The 9,440-nt window shown below is 40.4% G+C and overlaps 1 protein-coding gene across 1 annotated transcript; it reads left to right on the top strand.

Annotated features, from left to right (window-relative positions):
* The first annotated feature begins 2,262 nt into the window (after nucleotides 1–2,262).
* Nucleotides 2,263–4,340, top strand: LOC131886658 (protein HEXIM1-like). The gene has a single exon (XM_059235058.1). The coding sequence runs from the start codon at nucleotides 2,695–2,697 to the stop codon at nucleotides 3,976–3,978; it is 1,284 nt and encodes a 427-aa protein (XP_059091041.1). The 5' UTR covers nucleotides 2,263–2,694; the 3' UTR covers nucleotides 3,979–4,340.
* Nucleotides 4,341–9,440: the final 5,100 nt, after the last annotated feature.

Genomic DNA, 9,440 nt, shown 5'->3' with positions numbered 1-9,440 from the left:
CCGCCGTTTTATGTCGATCCACGGACTTATAGAGATTTGGACTAACAGCAGAAGAGAAACTTTAATGCCGCCTGTACCATTCATTTTATTCCAGATTGGCAATTAATGTGATCGAAAGATCTGGTGAAATGAATTGACTTGGCCAGATTGGAGTTGAAAACCTGACTTTAGAAACTCAGGAGTTGTAGTGGAAGTTATAGTGTGAAGACTGCATATATTTGAATCTTCAAAGTCCTCTTGGTCAGCAGTATGTCCATTTAATAAATTTATTACTTTGGAACGAATCGCTACAAAATTAATTGCATCAAGTTGGCTTGCCTTTAATGGCAAGGATTTAGATTTCTTACTTCAATATATTTGAGAAGGGACTAACCTATGATGCCCTGGCCCGAAAAGCTTATCAGAAAACCAGTTTACTGTCCATATTTCTAGATATCCGTGGTCGGACTTTTATTTTCAATTCCCTCAAGGTTGTTATCTCACGTTCGACTGGGAAGCAAATAGCCAAATTAGAAGGCTGTTCTATTTTCGAGTTAAAAATCATTCTTAATATTTCTTGAAAAGATGGCGCTCTAGAAATAACAAACATTGGCAAGAATAGGGAATAGCTAATTTTGATTTCATTTCTACATGCATAATTTGATCTTTGGCCCCTATTTTTCGTTCAATTTTGAGTCCACCCCAGCCTGGCTATCATCTAATGGAAATTTTTAAAGTCGTGCATTTTTCCTGGTTCATCATAAAATAAGGGCAAAGATTAGAACAAAAAGTCCAAAACGGTTTTTCGCCATTAGTTAGCCTTCAATATCATTTAGATAGGATAGGCAAAGGCAACAGGGTCACTTAGAATTGAAAAAAGAGATTGTAGTAAGTTGGTTCAATGATTGTAAACTTAATTCAAATACAATTGTGAGGCGAAACTTCGGCATATAGAGGTAGTGCCATCTAACTCGCTGTAGAGGTCTGCTCTGATTCCACAAACACTAACAATGTGAGTTTGTAGGGCGGAATAGACATTCCTTATCAAAATGATCGATTCAAACAAAACGTTTTTTAACCAATCTTTAAAGATCTATCTACATCTTGATGGACATCTACAAAAAGAGAATTTTTTTTTTTTTTGTAAAATACCGAAATTACTAATACTACTTTACTAACTACTACTTTGCTACTAATACTAATTACTAACTACTACGAAGTTACGAATACTAATTTCATTAGATACTCTAGTCGTCTCTGGATTGTATGTACCGATATATATTTGGTCCCGTATTTTTTTCAATTCTTGTTAATAATCTCGTAAACAAGAGGAAAGGTAAAGACCGACATTTCAAGCTCACACATAACGAACCGTCACACCTTTGCACAAAAGTTAAAAGAGTCCTTTTTTCTGATGGCATTAATTCATTGCATTTTCTTCTGTAGAACGAACGGTAATCTGACGCATTTGGGATTTGGGCATTTTTGCCGAGTGAACGAATGGCGATTAACAACCAACCTCATTCATTCTTCACAAAACAAGTAACAGTTCGTTCAAAATCAGACTTAGGCATTGTAAATCAAAATAGGCCAAAATGCATTAGAAACAAAGAAGATTGTACACATCATAGATACGGATGGCACTAGAGCATCTCACAACTATGGCAGGATTAAACATCATTTCGCCCCCTTTTAGTGGAATTATACGCCCTACTTTTGTGAGACTGTCAAGCCATATATAAGCATCGAACCCATATTTGAGCACGGGCCAGAATCCAGGGCTAGCTCGTTCAATCCAGAATCCTCCAGGCAAATCAGAGTTCGTCGCAGTTTGCTTGGTTGGTTGCTTGGTTCTGCCGCCCTCGACCATGCGTTCTTCTTTTCAACGATGTTCCTTTTGCCACTGTTACACTCTTATGGATCAGGAACGCAAGAATCCATCTGGAATCCGCTTCTATCCGAACAATTTCATACATCCTATTAATTTTTGATCCATAAAATGCTCTGATCCTGTCGACATACATTGCCGAACAATCTATTCTCCATCCGTGTCCAAAGAGCGTAGCTCTGAACATGTGCCATCGACAAGTTTCCAATGGACAATATTCTTAGTCGGTGGGTGTATGGAGTTGGCCCTCTTTCCTGGCTTCACTCGTACATGATCGCCGATCGTCCGGAGAGGACGAACTGCGCCTCTCAAGTCCTCGCAAAGCGTCGGGAATGGAGCTTTGTTCTCCTCGATCCGTCAGGAACTCACAGAGTAGACCCAACAGGCTTGACGGGGTGGTGGCCAACGCCATAGAGAGCTTCGTCGGCATTGAGTTGGCCGGTGATGTGGGCACGCCGGGAACGGCAATCTCCAATTTTGTGAAACGCCTTTCCTCATCCCAAAACCTCATTCCGAAGTTCAGTCGCCCTGCGACAACGATATCGACAGCAATAAGATTGTTCAAAGTAACCCGGATTGATCAACGAGGATCCTCAGTTAGACTCTGCAAGCCGAGAAAGAAGGTTCGTACTGTGGACAGACGTCAATAGTGAATAGTACACAGTACACAAGTATACACTACCTAGACAACGTTGGCAATTGATCAAGGCAACCGTCAACGTCTTCAGAAGCCGGAAAGTGTGATTTCTCGTCGAATCATACTTTTTCTGCCCATCCCGTCCCTTGACACGCCCCCATGTGTGACACCCCCCATTCATCGCTGAATAATGACTTCTGTGCAAGTGTTGAATGGATCAGAGCCCACAAGATTGCCTCTGTTGAAGCGAACCAATTCAAATCCCGCCCCCGACGGCCACGGTTCCCGAAGAGATGATCGGAAGAGCAAGCGCGCTAAAAAACGAAAACTAACCCCGTGTTCCAAATTGGGCGAAGAAGAACAAAAGCCGTTCCTAGCGGACGACGAGACGGAAGAAAGTGGGCAAGCCGCCCTGCCGCCGCCACTGAAGAAGAAACGTTTCGCACCCAAGAAAGACAACTTGAAGAAGCAACATCGCCGAGGTAAGAAGAAGTTCAAGACATGGAAGAAGAACAAGAAGGACTCGGGATTTGGAGGGAGCTTTTTCCCCAAGGGGAGGACTGCCCAACCGGACGCCCCATTCAATACCACTCAATTCATCATGAACGATCATGGTGACACTATTCAGTACTTGGACAAGAAACTCAAGGTTACTCCCGAAAGCTTCCTGAGAAACCCGAATGCATGTGATGGACCCACCAAGGTAATCACGCGAGCTCGGGACTCGAGCTTCTCGTTGGACTCGGACGAGGACTATTTCTACTCCTCCCCGGAAGATGAAGAGGAGTTCGTCAATAATGAGTTCCTCAAGGAATATAACAATGCTCGAGCGGATCGACTAGTCACGTTGAATAAAGCCGACCTCATCAACGAGTACATCCAAATGGAGAGCAAGATTGACATCCTGGAGGACCGCTTGGTCAAAGCCAGGCAAAGAGAAGAGGCCAGGAAGAGCGATGCGGAAGCCGCAGCCCAACTGGCCATGCAGATCACGCCGGAAATGATGGATCGGATCCGGAATTTCCAGAAAGAAATCCAGGCTCTTAAAATGGACAACCATCACCTCAGATTGGAAAACCTCTCCTTACTCAGACAAAAACGCAGACAGGCTTTGGGCCTAGATGACGAACTGGATGGTGAGGAGAGCATCGTTAGCTCTTCCAGCTCCATCTCTGAGGACGACGACGATGACGAGGATTCGTGTAGTACATGCGATTCGTCATCGTCTTCGTCGTCCAGCGAGTCCTCCAGTTCGGATGACGATGATGTCAATGGCGGCGATGATCGTGTCGCTCAACAAGCCCCTACCGGCTATCACGCTTTGGAATCTAGTCCTGAATTGGATGAAAATGCCCAAGACACCGGTTACGAGAGTGGACAAAGTGGAAACCATGCCAATCCTCACCCTGCTGTGTCCTCAACTTCCAACAGCGGCGTTGACCAAACCACTGATGAGAATAAAAGCGACAAATAACCAAGGCCAAACGCTGTCCTCCTCTCCAATGATATGATTTCAATCTCGACTAATTACTCATGTACGTACCCCCAACATCATTATTATTTTTATTATGATCATTATCATCACCACCGCTTAATGTAACAAGAAGACCCCCTTAAAATCCCTGTGTATTTTCCCCTCTCCCGATTTCCTCCTTTTGTCTCCCAAACCAAGCGCTGTGTTCCATTTGGTGCTGTGTCACATGGACTTCTTTCTTTCTCTCTTTTTGGGAGAACGAGAATCTGGTACAAAGCCAATGCCAAAACCCCGGACTTCACTCTCTGGGCCATTGCATTCATGATTAAGAAATATTATTTTCTGATAAAAGTCTGTTTGAACCCGTGCTGTTTGAATTTGCTTCAATAACCTCTTTCCCCACTTCTGTGATCTCTACTACAAAGTGTGATATTGAAGCCACTTACCCGGCCGAATACTACGAGTCAAGTTGAAGCAAACCAAGCAAATGCTGTATCAGTCACAGTGGATCCACCTCAAACACATTTTTGTCGTCACCGTGAGGCTTGATGCCTTCCTGCCCTCATGTGGCATTACAAATCCACCGACAAGAACATATACAGAATAAATTTCAACAATTTTGAAAAATACAAAGCCCGAATAAAAAAAAAAGAAATTTTCCATAATGAAACTTTGAGAATTCTATTTCATGATTATATGACGTCAATAGCGTAACACAATTACTAATAAAATCCATTGAAATTAGCTGATGGGGTTAGTTGACACTATACTTAGATTCAAGCACATGTGTACAATGCATAAAATTTATTGAATTGCCAAGCCTTCAAATCAAAGAAAAATATACGAAATGGAAGTTAGCTAGTAAAATCCACTGACTCAATTGGTGAGGGCATCTTCAGAATTATTAAAGTCAACAAAGAAGTCGAAGAAAGTCCTTAAAACCGCGCTCTACTGTACTACAGTACCGCCTATAATTCACAATTTATGTCTGCAAGTACAATAAAAACTCCATTTTTTACTTTATCTTGTAGACGAGAAATTGAATAAAGTGAGGCACTCCTAAATTTAGAAGAGGTAAAGAGCAAGAGGTGAAAAGCGGCCGTTCAAAAAGAAAAGCAATAACTAGTCCTTCACTTAAAGATGTCAGTTGGGCCAAAATCAAATTCACTGATCAGATTTGAAGTTGCGTACATATTTCAAAGGGCTTTTTTATGTTTCATTTGAACAATTTGCACAAACGGCTTGAAGAGTTTCATTGAGAACGACGACGTCAACGACAGTAACAACTAAATGTATTTTAGTTGAACATTTTGTTTCACACATCACTTGAAAACATGTTTCCAAAACAAGTTCACTCTCCGTCCCGTCACTGATCTATCTTGGCATAATTTGGAAAAAAAACTCTTAACTAAAGTACTGCCTCTGAAAAGAATGTGATCGGCGTTTAAAAACTTCCTCCATGAAGGTATCTCAAAACTATGCACCCATCAGAATGCAGTTGATGCAAGAACACAAGAGATCGCAGTTCTATTCCAAAACCAAAGATGAGAACAACATGAGAATTTTCGTCGGATCACGATTGATATATTTTTGAGCCTAAAATGTGTAAAGAATACTATTGGTTTTCTATTACCTTAAATAACAAATAAGTTTCTTTGGACATACGAGTTATAATAGTCAGAGATGGACCAAACTTCAGTCATATATCATTCACGGGCGGGTCAACTCGTTTTTCCGGACAACACGGAAAGCCGGCTTTCTAAATCTAAAAAGGTAAAGACACTTTACGATAGTGTCTAACAACATCATAGGTTTAGAATGCGTGATAGCCTCAAGTTGATGAGTTTCCTCCTCGTCCAAACTTCTCCTTTCTTTTAGTGCACTCTTTACGTGAATGATGTGATCATTTTGAGAGAAGAAATCGCTTAACCTCCGTTTGCACTGAAGTAGGTACTCTAACATGAATGTCGGCGACAACAATTTTTGCGTACAGAAAAGTCATCGCATTGTACGGTTTTACGAAGTAGCTCATCTAAGAATTATATTTGTGAATATTAATTAAACCGTCATCATTGCTAAATACCATGGGTATAGACTTAGAACATATGCTTAACACGTTTTTTGTCTCAAATGAATACTCGAAAGCAGTATTTTTACATTTGCAATATATACCGATGAGTTCTTAGTTAATCAACTTCAAAGTAACCGCAACTTTTGGTTAGACATTAAATAACTTTTTCACAGCCGGTACAACGTGCAGCCCTCCAGGGAAACATAGCAATGTTTAACCTTTTTTGCCTGGATTACATCATGGCAACTTCAGTAGTGTATACTCGACTTCCCAACATTTGTGTGCAATTTGATAGTTTTGTGTAATGATATGTCTCTTACAGAACAGCTGACACGGAGTCACTATTTGAATTCTCTAAAATTGATTCTATCGTTGATCAAAATAATTCATACTGAGTGTGTGAAGACTTTCTCACACTTTTGCAATACTCGACTTTGAGATGTCTTTGATTTTTTTCGATTGAGACCGAAGGCATTTCATTTGTAACATTGCAAATCAAATGGATGTTTCATGTTTGTTGATTTCAATGGATATAGCATGATCCAATAAACGAATGGTGAACCACGCATGATCTGTTAAAAATTGATATCTTCGACGAGAAACGTTGCACCATTCGCTCCTTTCCTATGGAGCAAAAGTCCGAGGAGTTGGACCAGTTGTGCCACCAAAGTTATAAGTGGATGTGGCTTCTTTGAGGCCTCTTGGTTCCAGGGCGTTTTGGTCCAAATTCGTACCCAATCCAGTATTATATTGATCATAATATCTCTTTTTGTATTCGCTTTTAACATCAAACCTTTCCCACTTCACAATGAAGAGGAACTTGAACTTGTACGATAAACAACTATGAATATCTGCGCGTCACTTTTGCGCAAATATTATATTCTTCAATGAAATCATTTGAAGGGCTTTTTCAGTGCTGAATACGAAACAAAGTTTTCGAAAGAAGTAAGCTCCTTTGTAAATTATCACTTTCTCCGTTTTTCATTCGCTTTTCCGTCGGTGATGGCCCCTAAAACATTTCTATTTAGCACTCTCATCGCCAATTCACCATTCAAACCCTCTCTAAATCAATGATAGTTCTAAACTTGCTTGCAATTAGCAATTTCCTCTGTCAAGAAGACAACTCCTCTAAAGGTGTCAACTCAATATTGAACATGTTCTACAAAAAAAACTTCAGGGAAAAATCGAAATCGATTGAAATAGACGAGTCACAAAAATGCAAACGTGAGCTTTATTTTTAAAATTCAGCATGCAGTCTGACATGTGATTGCCTCCCTTGTTACTATGGCTTCACAGATGAAGAAGACAGACAAAAATAACGTCGCACCATGTTCTCTCATCCATACAAGATGCTTTGAATCTGTAATTTTTAAACAATGTTTGTCTCAAAAACACACAAATAAAGAGACACTCTTTCTTATTTTAACTTCTTGCCATCATCTAGTACACAGATCTCTTACCAACATGATCTTTCCACAATTTCTAAATATCAGAGAATGCCAAGCTCGTAATTTGATGCGTTTGAAACTCCAACCATTGGGCTGACGTCTAGTCTATTGATCGGTAACCATCATATGCGCCACTGTTTCCAAGTCCATGTTGAGCTCAAGATGAGAGCTTTTATGTAGTGTGTGCTCGAACAGCACCGAGCCCCATGGCAATGTACAAACCAACCCCTAGCCCCCAAAACCCGTTTCTTCGTCGATGTCAAGAGATCAACAACATGGACGATAGCAGGAGAACCAACTACTTAAAAGGCTTTATGTGTCTGAGATGCTGCCTGATATTGAGATCGCAATCCAAATCCCAAATCACAACTGCTTGTGAAGTAAAATAAATATCCGAGAGTGACTTTCGGTCCCCGCTGAATTTAACTTTGCCTTATACAAATATGGACGTATGTGACGCTTCGATGTAATTAAATTTTCAATCAATATCTCTCCAGCCCTGAAGTTGTTAAAAAAGCTTCATCTCCTGACAGAACTTTGGGATTAGCAGCGAGTATGTAAGCTGCCGTTTTTCCACCGCTGTTAGAGTTCTACATATTAGAGTAATGTCAAGAAAGAAATCTTCATCTTACTCTCACGAAAAATCTCAATTCTTGATAGCTTGACGGTTTCAATGAGTGGTCCATGTTCATGAATTGATATTGCCATGATGGTTCCCTTTGTGCAGTTCTTTTTTCACTGCAAAGGAGGGCTCTACGAGTTAGAAGGGAACAGCTTACGTTGAGGGCTTGTGATTTCGTCGCAGTGATGAAGAGAGAGGCTGGTCTATCCAACTCACTGACAAAAAACACAATTTCAGGAATGAAAAGACATGTGTTCACTCAATGATGTGCAGGACACTGCAGTGCCTACGCTAAAAGTTTTCAATCTGAATAAGTCTAATTTGATGGTGGTATCCATGAGCTCCAATCACTGTGTTGAACCAATAAATTTGCGAAATTACCATCATAGACCTTCATATTATTGCTCTTGGTCTTATGTCAAAAGTGAGGAGTTCGGTCAACGAAGTGGTTATTTTTCATTCCACAGGCACAAAGCATCTTGTGAAGGAGGGAAGAACAGTGAATCCAAGGGGCGAAGCTTTGTAGTTGGGAGATTCTTGTATCGAGTACACCTTAAGTTACCGTAAGTAGACCGTAAGTAGAGTCGAGCAATGCAGAGAATTCTTCCTTCTCTTCGAAGGGCAACGAAAAAGGAACACGTGAAAGAGTTATGATCAATTGATTATTTAATATAAAAAATTAATGATAAAGTATCTGTATGATTGAACAAGAATTGATTAAAGTTGAATCTGACGATAAAATTGAATCAGTTACAGATATAATCCCTTAAATAATGCAGTCCAGAAACCATAATCCAACTGTCCATGAAATTGAGTGGAACGTAAAAGGAATAAATATTTTTTTTTTGTTGCAACTTAACTTCCTAACTTGATTTTCGCTGAAAACCAGATAAATATAGTTAACCATTGCCTTTGCGTTCTCAAAATTTCATGAATGAAAATCAGTTCCAAAATGCCATGCCTAATACTGCTGAAACCATCATCAAAGAGGTACAAATCATCGCCAACAGCAGTGGAGTTCCGCCCCCCAGGATTCGTTCTTGTGGCTTCTTGGCTAGAGTGGAAGTCAAGAGAGTCCGACAGCATACTACGCACTCTTCACTTCAAGCTGCGGAGATCATGTTTTCTTAACATAGATTGGCCTTTATTCTGTCATCGCCTCATACACTCTTCAGGATAAGTGGTGGTTGCATCGGAAGCGTTTTTGAGGCAAAAAAATATGTCTGGTGTGCTACCGAAAAAAACAATTCAACCAGTTTGGCCTTCAGGTCTCCATGTTTGCATTACTTCCTATGGGAAGAAACAAAATTGGTATTGTTCT

This window comes from Tigriopus californicus, chromosome 1 (assembly GCF_007210705.1).
Source record: "Tigriopus californicus strain San Diego chromosome 1, Tcal_SD_v2.1, whole genome shotgun sequence".
NCBI lineage: Eukaryota > Metazoa > Arthropoda > Copepoda > Harpacticoida > Harpacticidae > Tigriopus > Tigriopus californicus.
The sequence above is the reverse complement of the archived record's forward strand: the minus strand, read 5'-3'. Positions and strand labels throughout refer to the sequence as shown.

Coding starts and splice junctions, on each gene's coding strand:
- LOC131886658 (XM_059235058.1), top strand. CDS start 2,695: ATGACTTCTGTGCAAGTGTTGAATGGATCAGAGCCCACAAGATTGCCT.